The sequence below is a fragment of the Neovison vison genome, chromosome 1 (assembly GCF_020171115.1).
Source record: "Neovison vison isolate M4711 chromosome 1, ASM_NN_V1, whole genome shotgun sequence".
Taxonomy (NCBI): Eukaryota; Metazoa; Chordata; class Mammalia; order Carnivora; family Mustelidae; genus Neogale; species Neogale vison.
In genome coordinates this window covers 25515871-25532396 of record NC_058091.1, presented here as the reverse complement: position 1 = coordinate 25532396, position 16526 = coordinate 25515871, and the positions used below count along the sequence as shown (strand labels likewise).

General features: G+C 36.3%; 1 protein-coding gene across 5 annotated transcripts in view; it reads right to left on the bottom strand.

Annotated features, from left to right (window-relative positions):
* The window catches only part of ATG5 (autophagy related 5), a 123945-nt gene that overhangs the window by 51155 nt on the left and 56264 nt on the right, over window positions 1–16526 (bottom strand). For 4 of the 5 annotated variants that reach the window (XM_044244745.1, XM_044244763.1, XM_044244754.1 and 1 more), the window contains one exon: window positions 3166–3260. In XM_044244745.1, coding sequence (XP_044100680.1) covers window positions 3166–3260 — 95 coding nt within the window. The remainder of the gene's footprint in view (window positions 1–3165; window positions 3261–16526) is intronic. The other variant, XM_044244781.1, reaches the window with a different exon arrangement.

The following is a 16526-nucleotide window of genomic DNA, read 5'->3' as shown; positions in this document are numbered from 1 at the left end:
CCCACTTGTTCCCACCTAACCTCCCAAGCTTGGGCTGCTGTTGAAAAACCATTTCTGAGGGCTGTCTGGCTGGTTCAGTCAGTAGAACATGCAACTCTTGACTTTAAGGTGGTGAGTTCAAACCCCACAATGGGCATATAGCTTACTTAAAAAAATTTTTTTTGTTGTTTGTGAAATCCACTCAGAAAACTTAAGGACTACTCTGAAATTCTATGATAACCTGTTATGGTTTTTAGTATGTACTTTAACCACCAATCTCTATGTCAGTGATGGTGAAAAAGTAGACTCTCTCTTTGGGATTTACAGACTACAGGAAGAATCCTATTCACTGTACGTATTATACTTAGTCCATGAAATCCAGCTCCATTTTTGGCTTTTCTCTGTGAAATAATTAAAAGCTTATCACTGGTGAACCTAGCTCTGTAAAAGCTTCCCTTACAGAATGTGTAAGTGGTTAATAGAGAGGTATCTAATGTGAGATATTTCTTCTCTAATACAATTAGGTCTTCCTACCATCTTTCCTTCTCACATCATTTTATGCAACTATAGGAACCCTTCTACTTGGCCACTGTCACACAGAACAGTTTCCAAAACTGCTGCACGCCTCTCTTTCCAGCAGATGGCTTTATTCTTTGATACACAGAAAAGACTGATGCTTTCCCACATGAGTAGCAATAATTTTCCCCCTCCTAGTCCTTCACAGTTTTCTCCACAGACCTCTCGTTTGCTGGGTTAACCTTTACTGTTAACTCCGATCCCCAAATGCTCTGCTCCCTCAATTACTCTCCTTCTTATTTGATAAACATTCTTCCATAAAATAACCCAAAAGTCTTTCCAGTACTAGCCTTCCTGTTACTTCATCCAATTTTTTATTATACTGTGGATGATCTAGGGCTTATAATTCATTGTCTTTAGCTACTGTTGAATAACACTTTAGGAAGCAGCTTTATGAAAACTACTATATTTTTACTACAGGTAAGTTATAAAAAATATTGCTCTACTCCCTGTAAATGAAGTCACCTGAGAAATTACCCTATGGAATGCATGAGAAGCTTTAGCTTTCCCTAATAATCTAGTAGGCTTTCTCCTTATGTATAACAAAAAAAAAAATGTTACCCCATCTCGTTTCCCTTGCTCTGGCTATAAGAATACTCAGGGTCAAATGTGCAGGTCAGTCTGAATAAATCTGAGTATCTCACTCATTCCGAGCTTATGTAATTTTATGCTAAGTTTCCATTTTTTCATTTTCAGTGGTTTTGATTTTAAATTCTTTTCTATTTTGTGATTATAAATTACCTCAGATTTTTCATGATATATGGCTTTGACTTTAAATTCTTTTATTTTCTGATTATATATTTGTGTAAATTGCCTCAGATTCTTCATAATACAAGACTGTATAAATAAATAAGCTGCGGTATTTCCAAACCCCTCTATAATATCTGTGGTTAACAAAGACTTGTGGAATTTAAAAAAGGAAACAGAGAAGCGTGGCTAATTAAATCATCTGGTCTTATTCCAACAGGAATTTTTCTCATTTTATTTCTATTGTACACAATATGAATCCATGATCTAAAAATAGTCTATCTACCATTATGTTAATGAAATCAATGAAAAGAAGCCTTATTTAAACCAGAAACACTTTTCATTCTTTGACTCTACTGGGATTTTTGTGTACTTGCTTTCAATCAATCTGTTTTCCTCTTTAATATAGTTATGTGACTGATCCCTCACTAAAACATTTAAACAATTATTACAGAGTAGCGGAGTAAAGACTGGCATACTAAAAAAGGTTATAAGGGGAATTTATGACACAACCTCTCTGAGTTTGAATAGAAGTTCTGTGGGATTAGAGCCCGTATCTGTGATACTGTTTCCAATTTCTATTCTCAACTGCTTTTTCAAGATAATAGGTAACTTACTTTCTGGAATACCATTCACTCAACAAATATTTACAAAGAATTTGCTATATGCAAAACTTTTTACCTAGGAGTTTTAAATTACTCCAGAGAAGCGGAAATTTCTTTACTCCATGAAAGTGTGCCATAAGAAGAGCTCTACTTACCTATTTTGTTGTGCAATACTAAAGACTCACCACTTAAATACATTAATTCCCCTTATTTGTGGTTTTTATAAAGTCACTGTAAACACTGAATTAGCAATTACCAAGCCACCACTGTTATGGGGGAAATATAGGGTTGGGGTACTGTGTGTCTCTGGTCACAAAATGTTCTTCAACTGACCAATGCATAACCTTGTTTTATGTGTGTTTCCTTTATTCTTTAATAGCGCATACATGGCAGTGGGGCAGGAGGAGATGGAGAGAGAATCTCAAGCAGGCTCCATACCCAGCATGGGGCCGGACCAGTGTTTGATCTCACAACCCTGAAATCATCACCTGAGCTGATCAAGGGTCAGACGTTCAACTGAGAGAGCCACCCACGCACCCTATATGTGCATTTCTTTTTATTTATTTATTTATAAGATTTTATTTATTTATTTGTCAGAGTGAGCACAGGCAGACAGAGTGGCAGGCAGAGGCAGAGGGAGAATTCTCCCTGCTGAGCAAGGAGCCTGATGTGGGACTCGATCCCAGGACGCTGGGATCATAACCTGAGCTGAAGGCAGCTGCTTAACCAACTGAGCCACCCAGGCGTCCCTGTGCATTTATTTTTAAAGATGGCACTTCAGTACTCCTCTCAGGAGCCATTTTAAACAAAATCCTCAATAAAAAGCACAAAAATGTGAAAAGGATAGCACTAAACAGATAGGGAAAAGTCACTTGTTTATAGTAGGAAAACAGTAACAAGAAAGTACAACATTGCTGAAAATGTGCATGTTGGGTGAATCAAATTTTCTGTAGCTTTGCACATGTCCATGAGAGTGCTGCTAAGTACTGAGACTCTGGGTTACAAATAAATTTTAGAAAGCAAGCAAATCTACAAATAAAGAATCTGCAAACAATGAGGATCAACTGCATATGAGTAAAATATTTCAATGTAGTCTCTGACTTGATTGTCACCCAGAGACAGAGCTCTGGAAAGCCCTAGCAAATACCCTTCAGTTACTATGCAAATTTAAAGAGTTTTGGACTACACCACACTACTTCAAGAAGTAAGATGTCTGAGGCATTCACAAGTTGTTATTGTTAAAAATGTCACTTCCTACCTGATATATTCTAAAAGGGATATAACGAAATCCATTTTCTTCTGCAGGATATTCCATGAGTTTCCGGTTGATGGCCCAAAACTGGTCAAATCTATCTGTAATGATAAATTATCTGTTATTAAAAATGAACATTATAACTTAAAACCTCACATGAAGAAATGAAAGTTGTTAAACATTCTCTTTGAAGTTTTTGAAAAAGCTTCATTTATATATTTTTTCTTAAACTTCTCTTTCCATAACTAAACATAAAGCAAAATATAAAATATATTTTTCTACATTATTGCTTCCTCTTCCTAGGTATTTACATATACATTTCATCTCATAAGAGAAACCCTGAACAGATGACTACTTGTGTCATCAAGGCAAAAAACATCAGAAATGAATGTCTAGATTCCTTATCCTATTCCTATGTCTAAACGAGAAAAAGACAGCTTCAAGTGATCTAAGTTTTAACCAGAACTTACTTAAGAAAACAAAAACACCAAACACAATAAACATTAGATAGTAAAGAGGACAAAATTACAGGAAAAGGTTTGAAGAAAATGTGGAACTGACACTTAAGCAATAACTGTCAATTGTAGCTTCAACTCAGTGATTAAATAACTCCTTTATAAGTTTTTCAGGCTCAGTTTAAGAAAAACCACTTTACTGAGATATAATTCATATACCGTAAAATTAACCCTCTTATTTTTTTTGATTCACCCTTTTAAAAGTGTACAACTCACTGTTTTTTAGTATATTCAGTACTACACAACCACATGCAGTATCTAATTTTGAATACTTTCATCCTCTCAATTAATAGTTATCCCTTTTTCCTCTCCTCCTATCCCCCTAGAAATCACTAATCTTTATTCCAGATACTTCACATAAATGGAATAATACATTATGTGACTTTTGTACCTAATTTTTTTTTCCTTAGCTTGTTTCCAAGGTCCATTCAAGTTTTAGCATGTCTCAGATTTCATTCATTTTTATGGACAAATAATATTTCTTTATATGGAGACAAATTTTTTTGTTTTGTTCACCCATACATTAATTCTTGGAGATTCAGGATGTTTCTAGTTTTTGGCCATTATGAATAATGCTACTATAAATATTCACATATAAACTTCTGTGCTGGATGTGTATCTTCAATTTTCTTGGGAATAAACCTAGGAGTAGAACTACTGATTTATATGATAACTGTTTAACTGCCATATGATAACTATGTTTTCAGAAACTGCCATCTGTTTTCCAAAGAGGCTGCAACCCTTTACATTCCCATGAGCAATGTATGAGGGTTCCAATTTGTCCATATCCATGTCTACGCTAGTTATCACCCATCTTTACCTTTTCTTTCTTTTTTTTTTCCTGAAGATTTGTTTATTTAAGAGAAAGAGTGTGCATGAGTGGGGGGGGAGCATCCTCAAGCAGACTCCTCACCAAGCGCAGAGAACAAAACGGGGCTTGATCCCAGGACCCCAAGATCAGGCCCTGAGCTGAAATCAAGAGTCAGCGGCTTCCCCGACTGTGCCACCCACGTGTGTCTCCACCACCCTTTTATTAGAGTCACACCAGTGGGTCTGAAATGTTATCTACTTTTTTTTTTTTTAAGACGTATGTGTTTGAGAGAGAGCAAGTGAGTGAGTGCTCTAGAGTGGGGGGAGAAGCAGAGAACCTCCAGAAGACTCTGCCCTGAGCATGGAGCCCCAGGTGAGGCTTGACTCAGGACCCGGAGATCCTGACCTGAGCTGAAATCTAAAGCAGCTGGATGCCCAACGGACTGAACCACCCCCGCCACTTATGGTTTTGACTTGCATTTCTCTAATGAATAATTATGCTGAGCATCATTTCATTTGTTTACTGGCCACTTACATATTTATTTTGGAGACATGCCTATTAAATCCTTTGTTCCCTTTCTAAGTGGGTTGTTTGTCTTTTTTACTGTTGAGTTGTAAGGTTTTTTAAAAAAATGTATTCTGGCTACAAGCGCCTTACTGATAAATCTATGCAAATATTTTTTCCCATTCTGCTGTTTTTTAAGTAACTCTTTTTTTCCCTTAAGATTTTATTTGACAGAGAGATCACAGGTAGGCAGAGAGGCAAGCGGGGGGGGGGGAGGTGGGGAGGTGGGGAGGGGAAGCAGGCTCCCCGCTGAGCAGACAGACTGATGCAGAGCTCGATCCCAGGACCGAGAGATCATGACCTGAGCCGAAGGCAGAGGCTTAACCCACTGAGTCACCTTTTGATTTACACAGAATCCTACTTTAAAATTATTTTTTATAGTCAAAAATTTAGGTCAGAATCAAGTCTCTGTAAAGTACATGAATTCCAGATCATGGAAGCAACAGAATTCCAGATCAGCTTGGTATTAAAGCACATTCTCTACTACTAGACAGACTCATTTCAATCCAAACTACTACCAGTATGCTGATACTGTTTCAGTCATTGTAATTATATAAAAGAATGCAGTTTAGTTGTTTTTTTTTCTTCTATCCCTGTCCTAGAAGACTGTGACGGTCTCTAGAACTTCTCTAGTCTCATTCTCAATTTCAGTCTGGGAGTTCATACTGTAACAGAACTAGTAGGATAGGTAACTCAGAATCCAGTTAGTCTAATGTAATTTCACAGATGACAACGAAGGCCTAGGTTGTTATGAGTTTCATGAAGAAATAAGACCAAACTCTCAGTCTTCTGATTCAAGGCCCACAACCGTTTCAACAGTTGCAACCACAAAATCGCACCTTAATGCTAAGAGTAGCTCCTTTGACCACAGTCCTTTCATATATGAATCAATTATTCTTTCAATGCTTTTTTAAAAAGTATCTTTCTATCATCAAGTATCAAGCAAGAATGTGATAGCCAAATAAAATGATTCTTCATGATACCTGAAATTTTATTCACTGCCTTATCATCAAATCTCTAGTATCTACCAACGTGCATACATAACAACATTAAAAAAAATTTTATTTATTTATTTGACAGAGAGAGAGAGTGAGAGAGAGATCACAAGTAGGCAGAAAGATAGGCAGCGAGAGAAGGAGAAGCAGGCTCCCTGCTGAGCAGAGAGCCCAATGAGGGGCTTGATCCCAAGGCCGAAGCTTAACTCACTGAGCCACCCAGACAACCCCATAACATACACTCTTAAATCAAAGAATGAACAAGAGAATACTATATACATATTCTTTTTGAAAACATTTTGGGTTCTAAACCTAGGTATGCAACTAAATAAGTAGGTGACTAGAAACAAATCAATTGCAAACTGACTAATTCACTTACAGATGAAATAAAGAGGTTCAACTGAATAGTTTCTAATACCTATTCCAAAAACAAAACTTTATAATTCTCGAAGATACCCTCTTTTATTAAAATAGCATTTGCTAAAAACCACATGCCAATCTTTATTACAAGAGAGATCTAGATTGTTTTTAACTGAGTGTTTTTTAAAACCCTGGCTCTTCACCAGGAGAGACTTTTGCTCACCAGTGGGTCTAGAGACATTTTTGGCAGTCACAACTGTTTATATGTGATATGAGTATCCAGTGAGTAGAGGCCAGGGATGCTGCTAAACATACTACAATGCACTGGACAGCTCACCACAGCCAAGACTTAGCTGACCCAAAGTGTCAGTAGGGCTGTCTAAAGGAAGCTCTGATCCCTTCCTAAATACTGAATCAAAAACATACTGACTTGTTACACCAAGAATCAAGAATACTTTGAATATAACTATGCTGTTATTATAATTAAGTCATAAAAATTATTTTCATGAAAGCAATACCTACAAGTAAAAGAAGCTAAAAGAAGCATAATCGTCTTTAGCTGTTCGTTTTTTAAACTATACTTACATGTATATCAATTTCAAGAACTTTCACATTAACTTAGTTCTAAATCTAAAACAGAACAACTAAGTAGGAGAAAATTAAAACTAGCGGACACTTAGTTTATTTGAAGAATTTGAGAAGGGAAGATAACTTAAATCCTTCTTGCCAGAGCCAAGAATAGTATGACTGATAAGTTGGTTTCTGTTTTTTAAACTTAGCTTATTCATTTAAGAAGGCTACAAAATGAAGAATCACACAACTGAAGGACTCCCTTATAGAAAGTGAAACTATTTTTTAAATAAAGATATTAAAAATAGAATTCCTCAAGATCCTGGTGGCCACCAACTTTTCTTTCTCATTGCTGAATTAAGGTTTTATACTGGTCTTAGAAATTTTTTAAAATTCAGGAAAAAACATTTTTAAAAATCAACTATTTCCCTAAGCAGCTTAAAAAATAAAGTTTTCTATTCTTTGTTACTCACATGGGAAAAAATTGTGAGAAAAAGGTTGCAATTTTAAATAATATATCTGTTTTTCCACTTAAGCTTTATGAGTTAAGAACTCAAGGCAAAATAAATTTTAACATTCCAATGTCACAAATAACACGTGTGTCTAAGAGCTCCCTGGGAGACGCGGAGGACATGTAAGGGACTGCAGAGATTGCTGTTCAGCTTCAGTTCGGCAATGTGGCTTTGCCGGCTGGGACCCCCCCAGATGTAGGAAAGGAGGCAGCCTCCTCTGTCCACCTCCTAATCTTCTAAGATCTTTGATGTCAAAAAGAACAGATTTACAGCATCCTGAATAAGTATCAGCACATAAAACACAGACTTTAAGCTTTTCTTTAAAGAGAATAGCAAACAGTTAAAAATCACAGCTTCAGAAAATTTTGCATTTATCAACAATATTATTCGAATCAGTACTACAATCGGCCTTGTAATACATGTAGTGTTTTGACCAGAGACTTTCAAAATACATAGCAGAAGGTATGTCCAAGTATACACCTATTTGAATTAATTTCTTTATATGTAGTATGTAAACATCTTTGTAAAGCAAAACAACAAAAAAATTAAATTACTTGATAGGCTGCCAGAGGCAGGTGCGTTAAACAAGTAGGGGCCCTGTACCTTCAAACTCACTTGTCTTCTAAGTCAAGTCGTATTAAGAGAATCTAAAGTTAATAGGGTGTTCAGCTGAACCATGACAGGGAATAAACTCTATGTGGCAACACGGCACTGTGCTTGGATGCTGCCCAACAAACTATAGCCACACGATTCCATAAGCCCTTCTCTTTGAGGTTTAAAGCACTGAGCTCCATCTGGTGGTGGGGGGGTGCAGACCAAAGCAAAGCAATCTTGGGAAGGCTTTGGGGCCCCCTGAGAATTCATCATGAAGACAGAAGACGGGAGGACCAGAGGGCTGGCCTCTGCATTAAGGCTGAGAGGAGTGCCAGCCTTAAAGAAGGCTAATCCCTAATCCTGCATGTAAACACTCATCTTGGCAGGAGGATTGTACCCTAGGGAATTTGTCCTTTGATTGAATCAAAAGAGTAATAAAACCTGGATCTCAGGCAAATTTCAACCTGGGCTATCAACTGTCTCAATAAACTGAGCGATGACATTTGCTCCTTTGCCCTACAATAGAAGTGCTACTGCCTGGAAAACTAACATCAAGGAAAGAAATCAATATAAATACATATTCGGGGTGTAATTTATTCTCTCTGTATTCACCACAACTTCTCATAAGCACCATCAGCTCTCACTGAACCACTGTGACAGCCTAATTGGACTCTGTCCTTACACCTGTATCCCTGCTACAGAACATTTAGAATGGTCTTCCAAAACACAAGTCAAATCCTATCATTAATAATTTTCCACAGGTTTCTAATGGGCCATAAGGAATAATGCTTTATGATGTACTTTAACAATATGGTTTCATAAGTACTGGAGTAGTTACTCAAAAATCCACTGCACTTCCTTACTGCCTGTAACACGGGCAGACTCCCTGCCCAAACTGCAGATGAACCACCAAAACGTCTTTCTCTCTCACCCCCTGGGAACGCAGGTGCTCCTGAAGTCCTCTGAGATCTCACTGTCCATCAAGCTGTTTACTTACTAAGCTCCAAGTCATATGCTTTCTGTCTTCTGTCCCTAGAAAACACCAAGCTTGTTCCCCTGCTTTGAAACGTTGCTTTTCTTATCTTCCCAGAGCTGCTCCTTTCTCATCATTCAAGTCACAACAGACGTAGCACCACCTCCTCAGAGAAGATCCCCTTAATTCAAACTGAGGCACTGTTCTATTTTCTATCTAGACGTTTTTAGTTATTTGAAATTACCCAATCCAAATGTCAAATTATTTCCTGTCTCTCTCCCCCAACTAAACATAGTTTCCATGAGGGCAAGGCCTTTGTCTTCAGTCCTAGAAAGCTCCGGGCACAAAGCAGATGCCCAACCAATGTTTAAATGACTAAATAATGACATGACTGACTGGTTCAGGGAAATGGGAAACAACAAAAAGAAGGAATCCCAAATGTAGCATGGCATGGTGGGAAAAGAAGACATTCTAGAACCATACTGCCTTGGTCTGCTTCCTAGCTTTGCCATTTAATAGCCGCCAGAGTTTGAGCAAGATACTTTTAAACTTTGTGTTCCAATTTCCTATAAATGGAACTGCCTATAAAATGAAGATATTAATAGTACACATTCACAGTCATTGGAAGAAATAAATTAGTTAATACATGCAAAATACAACAGTATCTGGCACAAAGTAAGTACTACACAAATGATCTTAGGCTGCCTCAGAGTCAACAAGAGAAGACACTGAGCTTCCAGATTCAGCAACAAGGTAAATGTAACTGTCAAAACCAGTATGGGAAAGTGGTTCTGCCAAAACTTCATCATCACAAGACTGCTGGAGCATTCAGTCTGGCCAAGGGCCACAGAGCTTGCACCACTCACATCCAATTCTGTGTGAATGCTGCCTCCTGGAGTTATGCAACCGAGTGGCCTTCATGAACCAGGAGGGAAGCTTGAGAGCCGTAACACAATCCAGCTGCAACACTTTACCAAATTCCCCTCAAGTCCCCTTTTGCTTCCTCCAACCATTTCAACTACCATAAGCCCTCCCCTCTCATGCTGTGGAAACAGTTTAGTTACATTTACCTTCCATCAATTTCGACTGCATTGAAATGGGGAAATGAAATGGTGAAATGGTGGGGGCAGGAATGGTAGTCCAAGAACACGTAGGCCAACATCTGAATCCTCAAGTCTTGGCAGGCTCATCTGAGTTCTACCTCTACTATCTTTAGTTAAGATCTAATAACAATTTCTTCTCAACTCCTCCCTCTCCTAACATGTCTTCAGATATTACAACAGAGGGGATAAGCATGGTGGTGAAAAAAATGAGGTTTCTCGTTGATCTGGGAAGATGAAAGGCTCAGAACTGTTATACTTTATAGCACAGGTCTATAAACAGAGCCAGTAAAAACTGGTTAACTTATAAATGGTTTAAAAAACATTGTTGGAAACTTAAAACTAATCTTAGTAGGAATTTGAAAAAGCAGACTGTAAATTTTAATTTCAACATCACAATAAACCATAAGCAAGTTACAACATCTCTAACGTCAATCCCAGTAATTGACTTTATTTTTACACAGACACAATAACTGTATCTCAGCCAATTAAGAAAAGTTAATTTCAAATTTATTTTGAAACTGGGCCAATAATTACATAAAAAGGCCTCAAAATTCAAAAATTTCATGATGCTAAAAAAACTATTCTATGTGTTCCTGTTAAAATTAAAAAAAAAAAAGAATGATCTTCAATTATAAATCAGTTTTCATTTAATCTAAAAGGCGATCTTTAAAGTAGCTTGTTTCCCAAATAGATTTACAGATTTATAGCACAGTGGTGGGCCAAGACTAATTAACTGCTTCCCCGTGTAAATTACCTATAGATTTATAACCAATAATCTGATTTATTACCTTTCAAAGCTACTGTAAATTGAGAAAATGTTTTTCTTCTTAGACTAAATTACAGTTTATCACTTTCCAAAAATCAGAGGGATAGAAACAAATTCAACAAGTAATCAAGCTCATTTTCACTTCAGAAGGCACAACAGAATTCTAAGACCAAAAAAAAAATCTATTTTAATTTTTGAAAGATTGACAGAGGAAAAAAAAGATACTCGATTATACTCACTGTATCTCTGCAATGTGTACTATGCAGGATATTCTGTCTATTCTAAAAGGAACCCTGCATGCTTTTGATGAGAAAATCCCATTAATACTGACAAATAACAAAAGCTTTAAAAACTGGGAAGTGGGGTGTACTGGGGGGGCACCAGTGGTCAGGAGACACCATGTACAGTGCAACATTCCTCAGCTTTAGGTGTTTACTTGGATCACCTGAGGAGTTTACAAAAAGACAAACATCAGGGACCCACTTCAGACCCATTATTTCAGCTGCCCTGACAACTGTACTTTTTAGAAATTTCCAGATGATTCTAATATGTAGCCAGAGTTAATAACCCTCAGATGTAATGGAAAACACAACCATTTTAAAATCAGAGATCTAAGTTCAAATCCGTGTCCCATCTCTTACTAGCTCTGTGAGCTCATTTCCTTGTTTCCAAAGTTGATGTTTATCTAATTCATGTGAGACACTACTGAGATAACACATATAAAAATATCCAGGCCTAGGACATCACAAGACTTTAATAAATGTAATATAATTCTAGATAAATTCGCTTCTGTTTCAAACCCATCTAACCTCTCCATAAGTACATGAAAAGTATCCCTTTACAAAAAGTTCCCCCATTTGCAAATGGTTCATACTATGAATCTCCAGTTTAATTCTAAGGAAGGAAGAGGGCAGAAAGGGTAAAGAGTTGACAGAAAGAATAGTGTGCTCAAACAAGTTTTTACTTTGTAGGATCTGCATAGAGTTAAATCTATCAAACTATTTATTGGCTTTGTTTTATGTACCTAGTAAGTACTGGGAGCTGTAGAGAATTAAAAAATAAAAACAAAATAAAACAAGTACGTAATAGGTTCTTTCCCTCACTTAATATATAGTTGGGAGAAGACGAACTGACATACATAAAATTATCACAATTTCTAATAGATCTGATTTGTCCTTGATCTTGCACCGGCAGTGAGTGCTTAATGGTTCAAGCCCTCTCCACCCAACCCCCATCTCTTCCAATGGCAGATAACCAAGCAACAGATGCTTAAGTAAAAAGCATGTGAGAAGTCAGGCTGGTAAAGAAACGGAATTTACAAAAAAAAAAAAAAATACAAATACACTGAAGTGAAGCTAGAGTGAAAAGTTGCGGCTTCTGATTATAATAAGACCTCAGAGGTGGGTTTCACATTGTTTGATTTTCATAGCAATTTACTGAATAGTTATCCTCATTTTACATGGGAGGGAACGGAGGTGCAAAGCAGGTAAAATATGTACCTGACACCACTGGGCCAGTAGACTCTCAGGGATACAATACCGTACGTATCACAGGGAACTTTCAGCTGTATTTCTATGAATAAAAACACTGCTTGCTTGGAAAAACTCCAAGTTGAGTCAATTCAATGACCTATAATTAACAGGAATCTGGGAAACTAATTATGAACGGAATGTTCATATTTTCAAAAACTCCAGAGTTCTGGACTTCAAAATTCATGGTAGTTGTCAGGTATAATAGTTGAACAAATCTTGTCTCCTTTCACAGCTGTGGATGACAAAACTGAACACTTAGCAGCGGATGATGCAAAAATAAATATTATTTGCTTCAACACAATTCATCAACACAATTTTTCAATGAGAACAAGAAGAAATGCACTGTGATAACCGATGGAAAACATCACTCAGTTAGGAACTACCTCCTAAAAGAAGACAAGAACAAAAATGACTGAAACTGGAACATTCAATCATAGTTCATTTTTAGCTAAAAGGATTATTCAGGTGGCATTTACTGAAAAATTAACTTATTGTAACTCATTACCAAAACAAGGTTGATTCTTAAAATTATATACACACCTCAAAAAATAGGGCCCGTCTAACATTTTATAAATTACATTTTATTATTTCCTATAATGAGTTTATTTTGGACTAAATACTATTACTTTAAACTGTAATCAGTAGCTTTTAGTGATAAGTGATATACACAATGTATCATACAAGGTAAAAAAATTAATCAGGATTTCTAAGAATCCTATGGGTAAACCTGAAAATATTATTAATATTTGAAATTATTCTACCAGTGTTTCTCAACTGCCAATTTATAAATCAAATATCTAAATCTCACAGAATATTCTTTTGAGTGTAGTAACACCTAAAAATAAGTTATTATAAAAATACTGGTGACAAAACTTCTAAATGTAAAGCCTTTCCCCTTAACTCAGTAAGGCTATGGGAACTATCTTCTCTTCCCACTTCCTAAATATTAGATTTCCACTGACGTCCCCTCTTCCACCCCACCCCTTCCTTATATTTTCAGTGGACAAATATCAATACAATACTTTTTATCTCGCAAAAAAATATGTAGAAGATGTTTTCATAGAGTTTTATAATCCTACATAAAATAATTTCACCTTGAAATACCTGGAAAGTCAATGCAGGTTAATACCATAATACCTGTTGGGGAAAAAACCCAAATAGTATATTTAAAACCACGAAGCTAGCTTAAGAAAAAGGGCCACAAAATCTTGAAGTTTAGATTTCAGCGTGGCTTATAGTAACTTAAAATGAAGTCATTTTTGGCTAAATCTTTTATAAATTAACTCCAATTAAAAATGCTGTTTCGGATATTTTACTGATATCCTTCTACTGCGAAAGAAAAAGTCTAGGTGTAAAAAAAAAAACAAAAAAACCCAGAAATCAAGGATAGCTTGGATCCTAAAGGCACCCAGTGGCAAGTAATGCTTCTTATTTAAAAAGCCACTTTGAAGATAATAATCAAAACTTGACTGAACACACTAAATCTTAGATGAACAAATTTATTTATTTTGCACTCATTCTTTCATGAGCAATTTCTTTTCTAGTTTTCGTGTTAAAATCTTGCAACTCTCAATGCTAATTAAAACACTGGAATAGTTTAATTTAAATATTTAAATGTGATTTTCACATAAAAGAATTTCTGAATCTTTCACAGTTTCTAATGTGATACAAGAGACGAGACATGCAATGAATAATAAATTAGCAATGCTATAGAGCCATACTCACTTCTTTGGTTCAAGAAAGGACTAAATCATTAATACACAGAATTCTAACATCCAAAACTCATTACCACAGCCACTAATCCAAACAGGTCAGCACAGGCAGAAACAGAGTAAACAGAATGTCATGGGGATGGGGGTGGGAGTGTGAGGGAGAAGGGGCTTGAAACTCTGAAATCTTCAATAAAGTAATTTCTAGGTCTTTGTTAAAAAGTGCATGGAAGAGGTATCTGGGAATAGGTAACACACTGGTTGGCATTACTTACAAACTGTTCAACAAAAATCTAACTATCTGGCCATTCAGACCCTAAAAAGATAATGAAGGAATGGGTCAGAGATGAGGTCAAATTAAAAGAGAGGTAAGAGAGAGGGAAAGAAGTGCTAAGATATGCAGAATGACATCAAATGCCCCAGAGAACTGGAGAGGGAGATGGAAAGCAACGAAAGACTTTAAAATTTTTACTTTAAAAATGTAAGCTTAATTAGTCTCACTGAAATGACAGCATGCTATTGATTCGTCATTCAATAGTCACTACAGCAAAAGTACAATAATCGCCATCCAGAAACAATTATGGCTAAGTGTTGTAAGTTATAACACTTATAAGTGTTATAAGCTAGGTTTACAGATAAGAAGAGGTAACTCCTTTAAATAACTCTTAATTCATTTACATGCCAAACTCCTTTTGTTCCAAATACACCCTAAATGAGTCCCTGTAACAACATCCTAGTTCTCAAGGGTAGGGCTGACGAAATAGACGAGAAACTTCATAAATGGGCTGGCCCAGTGGACAGACTTTCAAACCTATCTTGCAGGGCTGCTCCAGCGACAATGATAACTCATGTGAAGTGCCCAGCATAGAAACTGGGTATTCGATAAGTGATCCCTGCTACTCTAGAGGAGAAGCAGTTTACCCCATTACCTCTGTATCACTTCTCTCGAGAGCAGTGGTTTTCAAATGGGTCAGTTTGTCCCCAGCAGGCTATTTTGCAATGTCTGGAGATATTTTTTAATGTCATGTTAGAGAGTGGGAGTAGTGTGCTACTGGCATCTAGTGAGTGGGTACAAAGACCAGGAATGCTCCAAACACCCCAAAATGCACAAGGTGCACAATGCTCCCTCCCTGCCACTGCCCCAACACCAAAGAATTACTCACTCCAAAATACCTATATTGCTGAGATTGAGAAATCCCGCTCCAGAGAACTGAAGTTTTCAAACTTTAGTGCATCTCAATCACCTGGAGGGCTTATGGAACCATAAGGTTGCTGGGACACTTTTTTTTTTTTTTAATTTATTTATTTTCAGAAAAACAGTATTCATTTTGCTGGGACCTTTTGCTGGGACCCTTTGCTGGGCCCCCAGAGTTTGTGATTCAGTTGGTCTAGGGTACATTGCTAATCTGTTCCTACATCATGCTGATACTTCTGACCCAACTGTCTATACTTTGAGAAATGGTACTCTTAAGAAAAGTAATGAGCAAATGGACAAAACAAAACAAAAATTGGGAAAATAAGTACCTCTGAGGTTTTCTGTTCTCTTAAATCATGAAATTCTTAAGTTTCAAAACAAAATATTCATTTAAAAACACATTAAGTTAAACTACAAATGCATATATACCTGTAACATGTAATTTTCTTTTTTTTAAGAGGAACTGTTTTATAAATTTAAATAGTAATGACAGGCCATGACTCCAACAGTGAAAATCATTTATGAGACAGATATTTGCTTGCATTTCCTCTATACAGTGGAAGAAAAGCTTCTTAAACCCTCCCACACTGACTTTACGGGGAAAAAAATGACAGTATGTTAGGAGGAATAAATTTTAAGAAAGTTTTTTAACTGGATCAAATATAAATAAAAGATATGATGAAGCAGTCATTTTACCATAGATGGTTTAAAATTAAAAGGACATTACAAACAAATCTTCGTGTTCCTATAACACTAAAAATTCACTAAAAGTATTTTCAATTATTAATCCGAGTTTAGACAATCAACTTAGTTATACAGATTTATACACATATCAACTGCATCTCATATGCAAAATATATTCCTTACCACTGGTGAACTCTGGGACATACAACCATTCACTGTTATTAATGGACTCTTTCCAATAAACTTTTGTTAGGATAATGTGTAGCATATTATGAAATAACTGTCTAAATGTTTTCACCAAGTTTTACTGTCCATGATGTTCACTGCCAAGTCTACCCAAAGAACTGTAAGAGGCTATGATCCAAATTATTACTAAATTTACTTATTCATTTAAATCATGTAATTTCATGAGCAATCTTTCTCCAGAAGTCTAACAAAGTATTTGTATAACTTTACATTAAAACACAAATACATAAACTATTCA